This window comes from Heteronotia binoei, chromosome 6 (genome assembly GCF_032191835.1).
Source record: "Heteronotia binoei isolate CCM8104 ecotype False Entrance Well chromosome 6, APGP_CSIRO_Hbin_v1, whole genome shotgun sequence".
Taxonomy (NCBI): Eukaryota; Metazoa; Chordata; class Lepidosauria; order Squamata; family Gekkonidae; genus Heteronotia; species Heteronotia binoei.
This window is the reverse complement of record NC_083228.1, coordinates 63,979,074-63,997,444: the sequence shown is the minus strand read 5'-3', so window position 1 is coordinate 63,997,444 and position 18,371 is coordinate 63,979,074. Positions and strand designations below refer to the sequence as shown.

Below are 18,371 nucleotides of genomic sequence, written 5' to 3'. Positions count from 1 at the left end.
AGCCGGAAGAGCCGGAAACTCCCGGCGCAAAAGCCGTTCAAACGGACACTGCTTTTTTATACCTGGATTCAGAGGCAATTGGCCATGTGTAACTGAATGGAGAGGACATAGATTCAGGTGGGTAGCCATGTTGGTCTGAAGGAATTATACAAAGTTTTAGTCCAATGGCATCTTTAAGACCAGCCAAGTTTTATTCAAGGTATATCCTTTCATGTGCACACACATTTCTTCAGATACATTGAAATGGAAGTTATCAGTATAGATAGAAGGAAGCAGCAAATTAGCATACATCATAATAAGGTGTTTAACAGATACATGGACCAAACTGGAATAACAAGCTTAGTTTAAATGGTCACCATTTGTTTGGATTTAATTCTGGGTGGCGGTGAGGGGATAGTGAAGGAAATAAATATATCAAAATCAGAGATTGATGGGCAGATGTACCCTTCTTAATTGGGGGATGCTGGGAGCAATTAGCTGAGTCCCTGCCATTATACTCCATCTGTCTCCTCTCAAGCCTGTAAGCGACAGTACAGCATCCTCTTCTATTAGGTGGTGCAATTAGCTGCACAGTGTATCTCCTCTGTCTCCAGACCAGAGGAAGTAGTGAGCTACTTGGTGACTCACACCGTTATCCCGTTTGACTGCACAAAGTGATAGCCTAAACAGGTTGACATGCGCAGGCAGCAAATTTAGATATGAGAAACTGAAACAGTTGTTCTCTGTGTGTAAACCTATCGATAGGATAATCATTAGTGGACTGGGGAAACAGACTATAAAATAATTGATAGGTAATTCTTTACATGGCTGCCATGACAAAACCTTAACTTTTCATATGCAGTAACCTAATTGTAAAAGAAACTCTGCTTTATTTCCCTGACAGTAAATCCATGCCAAGCCAAGCCATGTCAGAATAATGGGATTTGTGAGAGGAACAGAAACAGCTATACGTGCCATTGTGTTAAACCATATATAGGGTCCGAGTGTGAACATGGTGAGTGCTAGTTTTGTACTATTGTTACTGTTACACAAAACATATTTACTTTTACCTGCACCTTTTAATTACAGTAATTCAATCACTGCTTAGTTCATAATGCTTATTTTATTGCATATCTAATTGTTGCTGTTATTGTATATCTAATTGTTGCTGTTATTATTGTATTGTTATTGTATATCTAATTGTTGGAAGCCACCCTGAGCCTTGCTTGACCAGGGAAGGATATAAATTGAATTAATAAGTGCATAATTTTCAAACAGACTATTTATTGTTAGCTTGTACATTCCTTCAGTCCAAATATTTATTGCTATGTCAGCAGTTTTGAAAGGAATGTCACAATTATATTTATACTATTTGTGACATTCATGACTTTTCAAAGTTTATAAAAAATAAAATAATCTACAATGCTGACATCACTTATATGTCATCTGTTGCATTTTTGTATTGAGCTTTTTAGCCTTTAAAAATCATTACATATTGTGATCAAACCATGTTATACTCGAATATGGAAACATACATAAACTTTGCCTTATTCCAATGTAATGCATAGAATTCTCAATGCTCTATCATCATCTCAGAGGGTCCATGTCTATTGACCCATTAGCCTCTGAGAAATGAGCAACCTCAAAGATCAATGAACATTGTAATACAAAACTGATATGTTTTATCATTTTGCCAGAAAAAATTGAACTACAACTCATCCTCCTTAGGAAATCAGTAATTTCAGGAAAAGAGTTGGTCTCTTCTAAGAGATGAAACAGCACAAAGAAGCTGCACCTAATGAGAGGGTGTGGCAGTGTTTTATAACATAAGTAAATAATGCCAGTAACTGAAAACCCAAGTTTTCAATATATATGCAAAGGACATGTCATCATAACAAATCTACTATGTCTTACTCTCCACAGCTTGCCAACTATACTGAACATGGAGAATTCCAACTCGTAGCTATAAAACCTTATTTTGAATGGTAGAGCTCTGGAATAGAAAGCATTATTGCCTGTATAAAGTATGAGTTTCCGATCACAGCAGTCTATGAAAACTAGATTCATGTATTTCATTCATTATTCATTCATTATTGATTACAATAATTAAAAATTGGGTGTCTTTAATAAGTGTAATTAAAATGAAAATAAAATAATCTACAATGAGAAAATTGGTGTGTTCCTTACATTTTATTCTGTTTCTTTTGTTACTATAGTCTTCCATCTCTCTGACTTTACTTGTTTCACTTTTACAAGGCAGTCAGTATCTATATCTCTCTATATAAAAGGCAAGCCATGTTGCTGATGACTCACCTCACCTTCCATTGGCTGAGCTGCTTGTTGTTCTGTCTTGACAGACAGTAACCTCACCCTCCAGCCCCAAGACAGATGAGGATTGGGCCACTGGGATGCTTCCTTCGCTGACTCACTTTTTCTTCAGTGGCTGTTGCTAGGCAACCACAGTATTCCAAGCTTGGTTCTGTCAATAAAAGGCAGGGAGGGAGTCCCTTTGCAGGCCTATTTTGACCTCTGAGGGAGAACTCATTGGGCCCATCCTCACTAGGGTTGCCAGCTCAATGTTGAGAAATTCTGAGAATTTTGTGGTGGAGACTAAGGAAGCCAGAGTTTGGGGAGAGGACAGGTCTCTCCCCAATGCCATAATATAATGCCATAGAGTCCACCCTCCAAAGCAGTTATTTTCTCCAGGGGGAGAGAGATCTGTTATCTAGATTTCAGTTGTGATACGAGGAGATCTTCAGGCTCCACCTGGAGGTTGGCTACCCTAAGCCTGGCAGCACCTTCTGGGTTAATTGATGCCACCTGACTGACATGACATAGCTAGGCCTAGCTGCTTGCTACTGTTCAGCAGCAGCCCCTCTATGAGAGCCAATGTGGTGTAGCAGTTAATGCTTCAGAGCAGGGTCTGCCAGACACAGGTTCTTGTAATGGAAGCTGACTGGGTGATTTCAGACCAGTCAAAAACTTTCAGCCTAACCTACCTAACAGTATTATTATGCAGATTAAAAGGGGGAGAGGAGAATGACGTAAGCTGCTTTGGTCCCCACTGCAGAGAAAGACTATCTTTTTCCTAGGTAGAGGCTGCAGGAAGGGGGGCAGAGATGGAAAGCTGGAGTCAGAGGGACAGATAAAGGCAGGCTGATGGTTGGCTGGGAAGAAGATAGGGCTGCCCACTCCAGGTTGGGAAATTCCTGGAGATTGGAGGGGTGGAGCCTGGAGAGGGTTAGGGTTGAGGAAGGGTGGGACCTCATACAGGTACAATATCACAGGCTCCACCCTCCAAACCAGCCATTTCCTTCTGGGGAACCATTGCTGCCAATCTCCAGGTGAGGGCTGCAGATCTTAGAATTACAACTGTTCTCCAGATGACAGAGATCAATTCCCCTGGAAAAAATGGCTGCTTTGCAGGGTGAACTCTGTGTCGTTATACCCTGCTGAGTTTGTTTCCCTCCTGATTTCATCCCCACTGTGGAGAAAGACTGTGTTTTTCCTCGGTTGAGGCTGCAGGGAGGGGGAAGAAGATAAAGCTGATCAATTCCCCTGCAGAAAATGGCCGCCTTGAGGTTAGGCTTGCCAATCCCCAGGTCCCAGCAGGGGTTCTCCCGCTTTTTCAGGCTCCTTCCTGCCCCTAGTCAGCTGGCCAGCAGGGGGAAGCCCAGTTCTCACAGCCATCATGTGACTCCGGAGGCTTCAGTCTCTATTGGAAATCCTTCCTCTTTGGATGGTGTCTGCGTGTTTAAGACTGAAGGGGAGCGGGGATGGGGGGAAAGGAGGCAGAACAACATGGCTGTGAAAGGAGCCCAGACCGTCCATTTGTTGCACAATCTTTGCAGACATCGTTTGCTTAGTGTGAAGGTAAACTTGAGCCTTTGGTTGCCCTCTGTTACTGTGAAGAACTTGGAAGTTCAGCAACTTGTGAGTAGCGGTGCCAATCCCCAGGTAGGGGCAGGGGATCCCCGGTTTAGAGGCTTTCCGGAGCTTCAGGGTCATCAGAATGGGGGGGGGGGGGGGGAGGGACGGAAATGTCTGCTGGGCTATAGGGTATAATGGAGAATTAATCCCGGGGTATCTGGCACTCTGGAGGAGCGTTTATTTGAGGTTGAGTACCAAATTTTCAGTGTAGCATCTCATGGGTCTCCTCAAAATGCTCTCCAAGTTTCAAAAAGATTGGATTGGGGGGTCCAATTCTATGAGCCCCAAAAGAAGGTGCCCCTATCCTTCATTATTTCTAATGTAGGGAAAGCATTAAAAAAGTATGTGGTCCCCTTAAATGTGATGGTCAGAACTCCCTTTGGAGTTCAATTATGCTTGTCACAACTTTGCTTATGGGTCCACCCCCAAATTCTCCTGACTCCACCTCCAAAGTCTCCTGGCTCCTCCCCCAAAGTCCCCAGACATTTCTTGAATTGGACTTGGCAGCCCTACTTGAGGTGCATACTCTATGGCAGGGGTGGCCAATGGTAGCTCTCCAGATGTTTTTTGCCTACAACTCCCATCAGCCCCAGCCAATATGGCTGATGGCTGGGGCTGATGGGAGTTGTAGGCAAAAACATCTGGAGAGCTACCATTGGCCACCCCTGCCCTATGGTATACTGTAATACAATCATGCCAGGCCAAAAAAGACAGTTCACACCACAAGCACACACTGATGGTAAAAGCCACAAGGCCAAATACGACATGAAAAGGTGGCAGCAACACACTGCAGATGAAAGGAATGCTGAGCTTCAGCATCTGTGTGATCATCATAATACTATGACACCATAGCAAATTGATGCTCAGTGCCCAAGAAAGGGACATTTGCCCAGAGCTTCTTTCTAGAACCTGTTGTATTTATTCTCACAATAGGCCTTATTCCTAGTTTTCCTGCTAAAAACCTAAGCTGTGTTTTTTAAGGGTGATAAGGGGTGATAGGGGGGGAGGGGTGGGCTCCCTCTTGGGTATCCTGCCCCCCCAGGGAAAGTGTATGCGCAATACATAGCCTCTCCTTCCCGGTGTAGTGAACGCCGCGTGGTCACTGTCTGGCTATGCCTGGCAGATGGTCACTGCAATGGCCTCTCCTGCATTACTGCATCCGTGGCAACACCTTCTCGCTGGTCCCCCCCGTTTCTCACAGAGTTTGCCACGTCATGGTGCGACCGAATGTCCGGCGGTATAACCGGATGGGCAGGCTGGGCTCACCAACCTCGTCAGCCAAGAGAAGGAAAACTCTAACATCAAACCCGGGCAGATAGAGCTCGTTAATGTAACACCTACCACCTGGAGGACTCACTGCCGGTGTCCCGGCTTACTGGGCCATGGCAGATGACCCCAAGGTGAAAGGGTGGAGCCAGTACTGCGCATGCTGTGCCTCACCTAAAAATTCCTCTGCGCAGGCCTGAAGGGCATATCCACATCAACAACCCACAACACACCAAGTCCTGCAGCGATGGGCAAGGGGCGAAACGGCAGGTGGAAGATGCCACTGGAAGCCGCAGTCCCGATCCTGCATATAGGTGGTTCAGGGTATTGGTCGCCTGATGCTGACCCGGAGACGAAAGCATCTTTCGGCAGCACCCTGAATGACCAAGCAGCCTTATCTAGGGACAGCACTGCTTGCTCCACACGGAGAGGGGCCTAGAAAAGGTGGCCTAAACAAAGCTCGTCTCCCCCACCCCAGTTGGCTAGCCGCGGTCAACGGGCATCCTTACTTGCGGTCAAAAAATAACAACAAAGAAAAGGCATGCACCTGCCTCACAAAGTGTGCAAAGACTTAAGCTTGCGTGTTGGAACATCAGAACCATGCTTGACGCAGTAGACAGTGGTCGCCCTGAACAACGTTCTGCTCTAGTTGCCCACGAACTTCTCAGGTTGAATATTGACATAGCAGCTCTCAGTGAGGAAGGTAGTCTTCAAGAACATGGTGCTGGCTATACCCTCTACTGGTCGGGTAAGTCAAAGGCTGAGAGCCGCCTTTCTGGCGTTGGCTTCATGGTCAGGAACTCCATTGCCTCCAAACTCAAAAACCTGCCAACAGGTCACTCAGATCGCATCATGTCCATGCGCCTCCCACTTCAAAACAAGCAGCATGCAACACTCTTCAGTGTGTATGCCCCAACTCTTCAAGCAGATCCTGCAGAAAAGAACAAGTTCTATGCTGATCTACGCAACCTCGTACGGAAGACCCCTACAGAGGACAAGGTGATCATCCTTGGCGACTTCAATGCCAGAGTAGGTAAAGACTCGGAAGCCTGGAAAGGAGTACTTGGCAAACACGGCATTGGCAACTGCAATGATAACGGGCGCCTCCTGCTAGAATTCTGCACGGAGCATCAGCTTACCATCACCAACACTATCTTTCAGCAGAAGAACAGCCTGAAGACAACCTGGATGCACCCATGGTCCAAGCACTGGCACCTTATCGACTACATTCTGGTGCACCAGAGAGACCTTCGAGATGTCTTACACACCCGAGTAATGCCCAGTGCGGAATGTCATACGGATCATCGTCTTGTACGCTGCAATCTCCGTCTTCACTTTAAACCCACACCCAGGAGAGGAGGTATCCCTCGGAGGAAGCTTCAGGTTGTCAGCCTTCAGTCAGCTGAAGTTAAAGCTGCCTTCCAGGCAAAACTCCAGTCAAGAATTGAGGACCCCAGTTGCCCCACAGACTCTTCTCCAGAAGCACTCTGGGAACACCTAAAAACTACCATCCTGTTGACCTCTGAAGAAGTCCTCAGGTTCTCCACAAGGAAAAACAAGGACTGGTTTGACGAGAACAATCAAGAGATCCAAGAATTACTAGCGAAAAAGAGATCTGCCTACCAAGCACATCTTGCTCAGCCCTCCTGTCCCGGGAAAAAAGCAATCTTTCGTGCTGCATGTAGCAGCCTCCAGCGCAAGCTTCGAGACATTCAGAACGAGTGGTGGACTAAGCTTGCAGAGAGAACCCAGCTGTGTACAGACACTGGTGATTTAAGAGGGTTCTACGAAGCCCTGAAGGCAGTATATGGCCCATCATATCAGGCTCAGAGTCCCTTGCGTAGTGCAGACGGCCAAGTGCTCCTCACAGACAAGGCATCCATACTGAACCGGTGGTCGGAGTATTTTCAGGCTCTCTTCAATGCCAACCGCGTAGTTCAAGATTCAGCAATCCACCTCACCCCACTTCAACCAGTGAAAACAGAGTTGGATGAGATCCCCACCCTAGAAGAGACTGTTAAAGCCATCAAGCAACTGAAAAGTGGCAAGGCAGCGGGAGTTGATGGAATCCCACCAGAGATCTGGAAGCATGGGGGCACAGTACTACATAGCACACTTCACAATGTACTTGTCACCTGCTGGAAACAAGGCAAACTACCACAGGACTTTCGCGATGCAATCATCATCACTCTATACAAGAACAAAGGAGAAAAGTCAGACTGCTCCAACTACCGGGGGATAACCCTGCTCTCCATCGCAGGCAAAATCCTTGCCAGAATACTCCCGAACAGACTGGTGCCCACCATTGCAGAAGAACTCCTCCCAGAGAGCCAGTGCGGCTTCAGAGCTAACAGGAGCACCACCAACATGGTATTTGTTCTCAGGCAGCTCCAAGAGAAATGCAGGGAACAGAACAAGGGTCTATATGTGACTTTTGTCGACCTCACCAAAGCTTTCGATACCGTTAGCAGGAAAGGCCTGTGGCAATTCTTGGAACGTTTAGGATGTCCCCCGAGATTCCTCAGCATGATCATCCAGCTACATGAAGACCAGCGAGGCCAAGTCAGACACTGCAACGACCTCTCGGAGCCCTTCCCAATAGGCACAGGTGTAAAGCAAGGCTGTGTTCTCGCGCCAACTCTCTTTACGATCTTCTTTAGCATGATGCTTCAAAGAGCCGCAGTAGATCTAGATGATGACGATGGTGTCTACATCCGCTATCGCACTGATGGCAGCCTGTTCAACCTGAGGCGACTAAAGGCTCACTCCAAGACAATGGTTTTATTCTGTTTTTGATGCAAAGACAATGGAAAAACTCATCCGAGAGCTACTGTTTGCTGATGATGCTGCACTCGTCTCCCACTCGGTATCAGCTCTGCAGCATATGACGTCCTGCTTTGCAGAGGCTGCCAAGCTATTCGGCCTAGAAGTTAGTGAAGAAGACAGAAGTTCTCCACCAGCCTGCACCCCAGGAAGATTATCACCCTCCCTGCATCACTGTGGGTGAATCAGTACTGAAGACAGTCCAGCAGTTCAGCTACCTGGGGTGCATCATCTCCTCAGATGCCAAGATTGACAAGGAGATCGACAACAGGCTGGCAAAGGCAAACGGTGCATTTGGCCGACTGCACAAAAGAGTGTGGAGCAACAAGCATCTGAAAAAAGGCACAAAGATCAATGTTTACAAAGCAGTTGTGTTGACAACCCTCATCTACGGCTCCGAATCGTGGGTTTTATACCGTCATCACCTGCGACTCCTTGAGCACTTTCATCAGCGCTGCCTTCGCACCATCCTCAACATCCACTGGAGTGACTTTGTGACCAACACTGAAGTCCTCAAGAGGGCGGAGGTTACAAGCATTGAAGCACTGCTGTTGAAGACGCAGCTGCGCTGAGCAGGGCATATTTCTAGGATGGAAAACCACCGCCTTCCCAAGATTGCTCTGTATGGCGAACTTTCCACCGGCCATCGAAATAGAGGGGCACCAAGGACTCCTTGAAGAAATCCCTTGGCACCTGTCGCATCAACCATCACCAGTGGTCTGACCTAGCCTCAGATCGCAAAGCATGGAGGCACACCATCCACCAGGCTGTCTCTTCCTTTGAGAACGCTCGTATAGCTGGTCTTGAGGACAAAAGGAGATTGAGGAAGAATCGCTCTGCTACAGCACCAACCCCAAATCAGACTTTTCCCTGCAGCCACTGTGGCCGGATCTGCCTGTCCCGCATTGGTCTTGTCAGCCACCAGCGAGCCTGCAGCAGACGTGGACTACTGCACCCTTCATAAATCTTCGTTCGCGAAGTCAAGCCGAGAGAGAGAGAGAGAAGGGATGATAAGGCTTTCCTGAAGTGTGGAACTTTGCCTTCTTTTCTCCTCCTAGAGATTGCCCTGCTGTGCCAAATTTTTCCTTGCAGTCTGTGCTTACCTGTTTGTCTTCTGCTCTCCAATCCTTATCCCTTCCAGGCAAATCTACCTCGAGGTCTTCCTGCTGCTGCTTGCCTGTCCAGATGCCTTGTGCTCCTTGTGCTACCAAATGCCCTTGCTTTGTTAGTCAGCCTCATTCTCATGACACTGTTCTTCAAGCTAAGTGGCTACTGTGCCAAATCCCCTCACTGCACACTGCTGTCTGTGCTACTGTGTCTTTAGAATATTTCTTATCAGTTCTTCCATATACTTGGATATTAAGCATGGGTACCTTTCATTGACTCAAAAGGGGGGAACAACTTTATACTTTATGTCTGAAATTTGGGAGTATAGAAGCCCTAGAGAAGTGCTACAATGTCAGCCACCCTGAGTTTTGTCCAATTTGAATGAACATCATGAAGGAATTGGAAATAATAATTAAATACTATTATGAAAACGAAACAACAATAATGAAACAAGGATTACAAAACTAAAACCTTATTTTAGAAAACTCAATAACAAAATGGTCCCCTTTGTAATTTATAACAAATTCAAAATTAGCAAGACAAACTTCCATGGACAAGTCTAATGAAACCATGATACTACACTAAATAATGTGTTTTACAACTGGATTTTTGCTATTCTTACACACGCCCTGAGAGGTTATCTTATGAAAGCTCAGTGGGCATTCATCTATTACAGTAACAAGCAGTGGGGGGAAACATTCCTAATGTTTAAAGAAGAAAAAAGATTTCAGACTTTTCTTCAAAGCTGAGACTTCCCTCATGTTTTTAGACACCTTCCCTCCTTCCATCTGTTCCAGGCTCTAATATGTGGATTTTTTGATCCACATTCTTGGGCCTGGTTCAGAATTACATATAATGTTACCGTATATAGCTATGATTGCCATGGCAGGAGGGTTTGGTCAGGTGAAAAGGTGGAAATGGCATCAAACAATGCCACAATATTATCTTTGACACAAAAAAAATGAAAGTGACATCACTTGAATTGATAGTCTAGAATATGTCCTGTGATACTCTAGAAACCTGTCAATCTCTGTGGATGGTGCCATGCAGATCCACTCGATTCCTAGAGCATCACTGCATTGGTGATGCCACTTCCATTTTTCCAGCCAGAAATGTTACCATGTGATGACTTTTCCATCTCCCCATTTCTTCCTGCTGTTCATTTGAGCAGCAGCAGGCAGCAAGGACAAACAGTGGGGCCTCTTCTGCTAGAAGTAGGTAAGTGGCATCTCTAAATATAGTGGTGATGAAATTGCTACAAAATGAGGAGATAATGTACTTGTCCATTTTGCCTGTACTTACCACAGTGAAAAACACATGCCAAAGAAACAGCTGCAATAGAGGAGACTGTCATAAGCCTAATGCCACCTAATATTGATGCAGTTGCAGATATTCCTATCAGCTCCCATTCTGTGACAGAGCTAAGTACTATGTGGATTATGTATGCTATTCAACATCACTAATGCTCCTGTTACTGTTATTATATGTGGCTACTCAATAAATGAACCAAAATTTTCATATTGTTTTTAGTTTCTGACATCCTCCAATAAATATAACCTTTAAATTTGGCAGAATTACTTGATTGTAACACTGTACCCTATCCTTCCTCCAAAATGCCCAAGTTGGCTGATATTGAGTTATTTTTTGTTTACAATGATCCAAAGGCAGAGAAATAGTGTCTTGCTCAAGCCTTATTAGCTTCATCAGTTTCCTCTAAGCTGAGTGTAGTGCTATACCATACTTGCCCTTTCTGTTCACAAAAGTAGTCCCAACTGTGTGCCTCTCTGCCTTATTCTTGTAAGCTATTAATATCATTTAACAGCCTGATTTGTTTTATTTTCTGAACACTGACAGCACAATCTGTAAACCAAACCCTTGCAAGAATGAAGGCACCTGCATGAAACACCGAATAAGATCAAAGTTCACATGCAACTGTCCCGAGCCATTCAGAGGAAAGTATTGTGAGATAGGTAAGCAAATGCCCTATGTTCAAGTGGTGGACAAAATAAAACATGAGAAGGGAGTGTCATGGGCTGGGTATGGGTAAGAGCAAAGTCCAAGTCCAGTCCAGGGTCAAGCCAGAGAGTTCAAACTGAAGCTGAGTCAGATAGCCGAGTCAGAGAGCAGAGAATGAGGTCGTTGAGAGCTGGAAGTCAGAGAGCCAAGAGTGCAAGCAAGGGTGCAAGAGCCGGGGTGGACTCTGGTCATGCTAAAAGTGACTTGTTGCTTCCACGGAGAGCCCAGCTCCAAGCAGGGGCTAAATGGGCCTCCAGTGATGTCCCAATTAGCAGTGGGGAAACTCTGGTTAAAACTCAGGACTTCATGGCAGCTTTCCTCATAGGCACGCATCCCTCCACTGGGCCACTAAGTCTTGGTGGAGTCACTCCCTCAACCACGCTACCCATGGGGGTGAATCAGGCGGACTCCCAGCTTGCAGCTGACCCTCCTCCTCTTCCTCTGCTGCCAGGTCAGATGCAGAGAATCCTGGTAGCAAGCTGTCAACTTCAGAAGTGCTAGAGGGGCTGGCTACAGGCTCAGAAGCACTAGAGAGGCCAGCTACAGGCTCAGTTGCCAGCTCAAGCAAGAGTCCCACCTGGTCATCATCGTCACCTGTGACAGGAAGCAATTCCTGACCCAATAGTATGAGATAAATTAAACATGTTTCTGCCAAAAGTTTGCCATCACCATTTTAGTGATGTGAAAATTCTGCAGGGGCCTATTCCGATCAGACCTATGGTACAAACCTCTTCCCCAGTTTGATGTAGTGGTTAAGTGCATGGACTCTTATCTGGAAAGACAGTTTTGATTCTTCATTCCTCCACATGCACCTGCTGATGTGACTTTGGGTCAGTCATGAGTTCTCACAGAGCTGTTCTGCTCAAGAGCAGCTTCTATCAGAACTCTCAGCCTCACCTACTTCACAGGCTGTCTGTTGTGGGAAGGGGAAGGAAAGGAGATTGTAAGCCTCTCTGAGACTCCTTCGGGTAGTAAAGAGTGGGGTATAAATTAAATATACACCCTTCACTACACAAAATAATCTCAATCTATTCTTCTTTCCCATGCTTTCTCAAGAGCCAGAACAGCTACTGGAGCATTGAATAGCATTCTTTTTATAGGACCAGAAGACTGTTTTACAGAAAATGGCCACATGTACAAAGGAAATGTTAGTCAAACAGTGCTGAAGAAAACCTGCCTTCACTGGACATCTCACCTTCTGTTGGAGAGCAGCTACAATGCATTTATGGAACATGCTGACTATTATGAACTCGGTGACCATAACTTCTGCCGGTAAATTTCAGTTCATGTATTCAGTTCTCCTTCCCTAAACCTTTTAAATAAGGATTTTAGAGAAGAAGAGGAATCCCTATGGCAGCTAAATCAGACCTTTTAACTAAACTAAACAGTACCAAATAGCTAGAATTATTTTCTGCTACCACCTATGGTAGGGGTTGCCAACTGTAGCTATCCAGATGTTTTTTGCCTACAACTCCCATCAGCCCCAGCCATCAGCCATGCTGGCTGGGGCTGATGGAAGTTGTAGGCAAAAAACATCTGGAGAGCTACCGTTGGCCATCCCTGACCTATGGGAATTACTACTATTGAGTTAATAACACTATTTGAATACTGCCAGTGTGAATGAGCTTTTCTTGGCTTAATTATAGGAAGCTTTCATACACATTGACAGAATTCCCAAATAGATGTTTGATAGTGTGGCACACCTGTGAAAGATGCATGTGAAATCTTGAACTAGTAAAATTAACACAGTTCATTAAATACTAGTGCTCACTTGAAGATAACACCAGACATAAGCAATGTACATGTACTGGCATGTTTGCTGTGAAAAGTGCAAAGGAGTGCATGGTCAGAGAAAACCCAAAGGTCAAATGAGGGAAGCTTAACTCTTCTTGTTATGACTAACATTTAGCTGTGTTATTCAGAACTTTAAGTTAGTTTTATTAGCATTATCATTTGTTACTTTACATGCTGCTTTTTTTTTTTTAGCCTGAATGAGCCAGATTAGGACAAATATGCTTCAAAACAAGGGAGCTCAAGAAATCAGTGACAGAACTTAGCTTTTCTCAGCTGTGTTTTCCATTTTCCATAATAAAAATCAATGCCTCCCACTCTTATTTTCCATGTGAATATGTGTGGGTATCCCCATCACATCTACTTTGGTCATACGTCTCTTTCTTTTTAGCAGTAAGTGAGCACCTTCAGCAATTAAGACATTATAATCAATAACAATGATAAATGAACAAACAAGGCTCCTCACTGAAACTGAAAATATTATATCAACATTACGTACAAAGAAAAACTTTCCCAAGTGTACTTTACAAAAATGGTGGTATGCAATCATAAAAAGAAGTCACACACAACTAGTGAAGATCATATTTATACTGTAGTGTTCTTTCAGTTCTTCTGTCTTCCTGCTGTTCATTTAGTAACTTGCTTGATTCTGACTGGTGACTATTGAAACTTCCCTCCTTCAGGAATCCAGATGGTGATGAAAAGCCCTGGTGCTTTGTCAATGTGGATAACAAGGTGAAATGGGATTTCTGTGATGTCTCTCCCTGCTCAGCAACAGGTAGAATGGATAATAATGTGGAACATATTAATTCAAGTTGAAAGGTGTAGCAGATTGGCAGACATTGTGAATCTATCCACCACTACAACACAGCCCACAAAATTATAGTGATTCTAGCATGATTTTTTAATGGTGTTCTTGAAGCTCTGCCCAAGAGTTTTGTGTTATTATAGGAACTGCTCTTTGTAGATTGCTAAGAAGCATGCTAAACAAATAACAGGTTCTGGGATATTTACCATCAAGAGACACAGAATGAATGAAATATGAAACACTACATCACAAAACAAACCATTCACAGACGGAAGGAATAATATTCCATCTGACCCTATTAGGAATCATAAGTTACTGATGCACTTTGAGAAACAAATGCTGAAAATGCTGAAAAGTTTCTGTGGATAGCCATTTCAGAGTGAAAGTAATACAAGTGGCGGGAGGTGGGCTATACACACCGCTGCATTCTTGGATTGTCATGCTAGTCACCTCACTTTGCCTAGTCTAAAATGGGGTGCTTTTTCCCACCTGAAATTTGGTCTGGAAAATTCCTTGAGAAATGGTACAATTTCTAAGAATGTCATCATCCAATCTGAATAGGAGAAAATGTGTCCCCATTCATAGTGACAGGAATGAAAGTCAAAGAACTAAAACTAATCTTCTAAAGTGAATATAAATATACTAAACAACATTTTGGAAAGAAAAATGAACCCAAAAACAAACACAGCCAAAGAACTTTAGACAAATCCTGGCTGTAAGGTTGAATGAAGTTAGAGTAACTTGTTTTTGCATGTGGAGACTGAAAGAAAATTTCACCATGCGATGTTTACAAATGGTTGCTGTATCCTTTATGTTGTAACAGTTGGGACTACAGCCAACTTTATCATGCATCCTAGAGTGAGTAACAGGTCCAATACCTGTGGACACCCAGAGACAATAAGATCACTCAAGAGGATCTATGGTGGAACCAAGACTACTCCTGGCAAGCCTCTCTTCATAGGAAATTTTCAGTGGGCTCTTCCATGCCCAAAGGACACTACTGTGGAAGAGTACTGATTGAAGCATGCTGGGTTCTTACTGCTGCACATTGTATTGTGTAAGGATGCCCACTGCATTCTGCTGATTTGGGGTTGAACTGCTACATTGTGGTTGGGAAATTAACTAAATCATACATATAAAGTGGACGTGACTAACCATGATGGGTAGAAATCATCTAGAGAGAATTTCCTCTCCTCAAATATTACAACTCTTGAGCATTTGAAGTGAATGAATAGTAGATTCAAGAGAAGCAAAAGAAAGTACTTCATGCAATGTACCCTTAATTTGCCACAGGTTAGCAGTGGCCATTTGTTTAGAGGGTTTTAAAATATATTAGATAAATGTATGGAGAAAAGGTTCATCAATTGCTGGCATTCAGCAGATGGAAAGTTTGACCTCTTTGGCCTTACTAGTGGGTCTTCCAGTACATCTGTCTGACTTGTGAAGAACAGGATGCCGAATCAGTGCTCTTATCCAGCTGGAAACTCTTTATGGTCTTGTGTCCAGTACACCAGTTTTTCTTCATTCAGTACTGGTTCTGTTGTAATGTAGTCCAGTACTAGTTCTGCTGTCATTTTAATATTTATAAAATGATTCCACATGACTTTGATTGTGTTGGCTAGTCAAAGCACCCCAAATTCAAACTCTGTGCCAGAGCTTGCTGATGTAAATACTGTTGGTAAGGAAATGTGCAGAATCAATGCATCCATTTGCTAAGAAGCTCTTTTACAGAGCTTTTTCCAAATGTGTGTGTGTTTGAGAGACAGACAGAAAACAGGTTCCATTTACCTTGGCACTTTGCATAAGTTTGATCCTATGGTATAGGATCTTATTTCTAGGAATAGGGGAATATTATTTAATTAGTTTCTTTTAGCAGTATGTTTCAAAAATCTGTGGACTGAAAGTGACTGTTTTTCCAACATTGTTGAATGCCCCTAGGTTGAATATTAGAGATATTTTCCATGGTGTTCTGCAGATTTGTGTACAGGGGGTTGAGGCTCTTTGAATTCTCTTGCAGCTCTCTGATCATGACCCTGTGTTGTTGTTTTCCTTCACAGGACAGACATACATAATCTCCAGGTGTCCCTTGGGGAACAAGATCTCACTAGGAGTGAACATCATGAGCAAAAGTTTGATGTAGAAAAAATAATTAAACACAGACACTATCGAGAAAGGGGTCATATTCCATACAATGATATTGGCAAGTTCTGTGTTATGTGTTGCTTATAAACATTATTGCTCTCTGAGGATAAAAGAAGGAAATTGTGTACATTAGCTGAAAGACATTGTCACAGGCCAAAAATTAGGATAAATGTATTGTGTCTATAATCTGGGCAGTAGAAATGTACAATTCTGGATAGTAGCAAAGTCTTCATCTGTTAGACATGTTAGAAAATATATTGGATTAAATACAAAGTACCAAAAATAGAACAATGCTTTTGGAACAGGACTTCTTTCTTCTCACTGCAGCCCTCTGAAGCTCCCAAATTCTTTTCATAGGAGTCAAGGGACCCTCACAGATGGAATGGGGAATTCAGCTGGATTTAGCAGTGTAAAAGGATAGCAGTCAAAAATACCTCACTCCTCTGCTGAAACTACATTATTGGATGAGTGAACATCTTTGGATCTAACCTACTGAATTTTTCAAGATATTTAGCAGGGTTCTTTTTCTATCAGGAGCTCCTCTGCATATTAGGCCACAGTCCCTGATGTAGCCAATCCTCCAAGAGCTTAAAGGCTCTTAGTATAGGGCCTACTGTAAGCTCCAGGAGGATTGGCTACATCAGGGGGTGTGGCCTAATATGCAGAGCAGCTCCTGCTAGAAAAAGAGTCGTTTATTAGCAAGTTCAAATAAATTGACTGTTTGGAAGTGTAAGCATCCTACTGGGAATGGAACATAGATGCAGTGCACCAATGGGTGGTTATCATTATCATTATGTTCCTTATAATTACCCTGGATGTTTCTAATTGCTATAGTTAGCTTGCTTTGTGGGAGACAAAATTTTTCAAAATGGTTCCCATGCAAAATAAATCAAAGCATTAGCAGTAATCCTCAAGCTGAGAGGGAAAATGACATGAGATAGGCAGTTCTTGTTGGAAATGAAGGACTTTGCAGTGTTTCTTAGTCTCAGGCTTCAGGGAGAGGGTCTATAAGAGAGTCAGAGAGATAGTGAGGCCAGAACACTGATAATCTTTTCATTTACTCTCTGATGCTGTCCCTTTGATGTGTAGATTGCTACTCTCAGGGAATCTTCCTTTCTTGTGGTCTGAAGCCTTCTCTCCACACTATGCTGGTCTTCTCCATCTTGTCACCATTAGAGCAGGACATGCTTCCTTCATCTCTTACCATCCTACTTAGACTAGATTAGAACTCTATCTCTACTCTATCCTGTCTAGAATGGAGTTCCTTACAATAAAAGACTCATATTAGTTTTTGCAAAGATAAAGAGGCTCTGTCTGTAACTTTGTTTCTTGTCAGCCCACTCTAACCAGATTAGCTCTGCTGCATTATGTGCCTTGAGCACTCTGCTACCTAAATAATCCTTTAGTTCTGTGACTTCTTTCCTACCCACTTTTTTAAATATACAAAAGATCAGTGGGATGCTGATACTAGGAGCAATTGTTTGGTATGTGAAGAAATGGCCTGCTGTGCCTCTGATCATCCCTCAATTCCTTCCCAGTTGCTTTTCCATAATGACCCCATATCTTTAACTCAGGGAGAAAAGCAGCTATGATTAGTTTTGACTGGAGAAACTGCATAGAGGGAAAGAATTAGGCTCTTCTATCCTTCAACAGTTCTCAGTTCCAATTTCTAGTCTGTTTTCCTTTTTAAAAAAAAGTCAGGAAGGAAATAAAAGGAAAGTCAGTGTGTTGTAGTGGTTATAGTATCAAACTAGATCTGTGGGGATCCACATACAAGTCCCACTGAGCCACGAAGTTCACTGGGTGACCATAAGCCAGTCACTCTCTAGCACACAGCACACTCTAGCACACAGGGTTGTTGTGAGAATTAAACAATGGAAGAGAAAACCATGTATGCTGCAGTGAATTCACTGAGGAAAGACAGGATCACAGAACTATTCACAATGTGTAATTGCACTGGAAAATCCCCCTGAGAACTTAAAATCAACTTAGAGAAGAAGGTTAAACAGCTCACAAGTAGATGTAGTCAAATAATTACACTTGAGAACATGTAATCAATTGCATCCCACAATATTGTCTTCTATTCTTCCATACAGCTGTGCTGAAACTGAAGGCAGTTGATGGCCACTTTGCGGTGGAAACAAAAAATGTCAAGCCAGTCTGTTTGCCTGATTCCATATTTTCTGATGACACAGAATGCTATATCTCAGGTTGGGGACTTACTGAAACAGGTGAGGTATTTTGATGGATAAAGTAATGGGTTGTATTTAACACAACACTCACACATGCTCACATTCATTTTACCCTTTGCTGAGAGCTCTCTGTTATTGGCCAGGGTAAGGTGAGCTACTTTCCAGGCTCATATTACAGTGCCTATATCAAAGTAGTATCTCATTCCATATCTTGTGAAATTTTATCTGCCCTAAAGACAGCTGGTGTGGTGTAGTAGTTAAGAGCAGTGGATCTGAAGAACTGGGTTTGATTCCCCAATCTTCCACATGGAGCCAGC

The 18,371-nt window shown here is 43.6% G+C and overlaps 1 protein-coding gene across 1 annotated transcript in view; it reads left to right on the top strand.

The window, feature by feature from the left end:
- The window catches only part of HABP2 (hyaluronan binding protein 2), a 40,891-nt gene that overhangs the window by 13,153 nt on the left and 9,367 nt on the right, over positions 1–18,371 (top strand). Inside the window, 10 exon segments of the mRNA XM_060242671.1 lie at positions 884–994; positions 10,413–10,530; positions 10,960–11,075; positions 12,222–12,393; positions 13,596–13,690; positions 13,846–13,851; positions 14,544–14,657; positions 14,660–14,777; positions 15,778–15,920; positions 17,959–18,098. Coding sequence (XP_060098654.1) covers positions 884–994; positions 10,413–10,530; positions 10,960–11,075; positions 12,222–12,393; positions 13,596–13,690; positions 13,846–13,851; positions 14,544–14,657; positions 14,660–14,777; positions 15,778–15,920; positions 17,959–18,098 — 1,133 coding nt within the window.